Source organism: Corvus brachyrhynchos, unplaced genomic scaffold (assembly GCF_000691975.1).
Source record: "Corvus brachyrhynchos isolate BGI_N302 unplaced genomic scaffold, ASM69197v1 scaffold543, whole genome shotgun sequence".
NCBI classification, from domain to species: domain Eukaryota; kingdom Metazoa; phylum Chordata; class Aves; order Passeriformes; family Corvidae; genus Corvus; species Corvus brachyrhynchos.
This window is the reverse complement of record NW_008237236.1, coordinates 165742-165957: the sequence shown is the minus strand read 5'-3', so window position 1 is coordinate 165957 and position 216 is coordinate 165742. Positions and strand designations below refer to the sequence as shown.

Here is a 216-nt window from a genome sequence, read left to right as displayed (position 1 = left end):
TTTCCCCGCCTTGTTCCCGACCCCCGTGTCCCTCCTTGTCGCCCCTGCTCCCCTTTCCCCGTGCTCCCCCGTGTCCCCAGAGCTGTCCCCTGTCCCCAGAGCTGTCCCCACCTGCACGCGGGACTCGGGCAGGTTGATTTTGAGCGCCACCTCCTCGCGCATGAAGATGTCGGGGTACCGCGTCTTGGCGAAAAGCGCCTCCAGCACGTCCAGCTG

The 216-nt window shown here is 66.7% G+C and overlaps 1 protein-coding gene across 1 annotated transcript in view; it reads right to left on the bottom strand.

Annotated features, from left to right (window-relative positions):
- Window positions 1-216, bottom strand: part of ATP5SL (ATP5S like) — a 4592-nt gene that overhangs the window by 3332 nt on the left and 1044 nt on the right. The window contains exon 2 of the mRNA XM_017729560.1: window positions 112-213. Within this exon, the coding sequence (XP_017585049.1) occupies window positions 112-213 (102 nt within the window). The remainder of the gene's footprint in view (window positions 1-111; window positions 214-216) is intronic.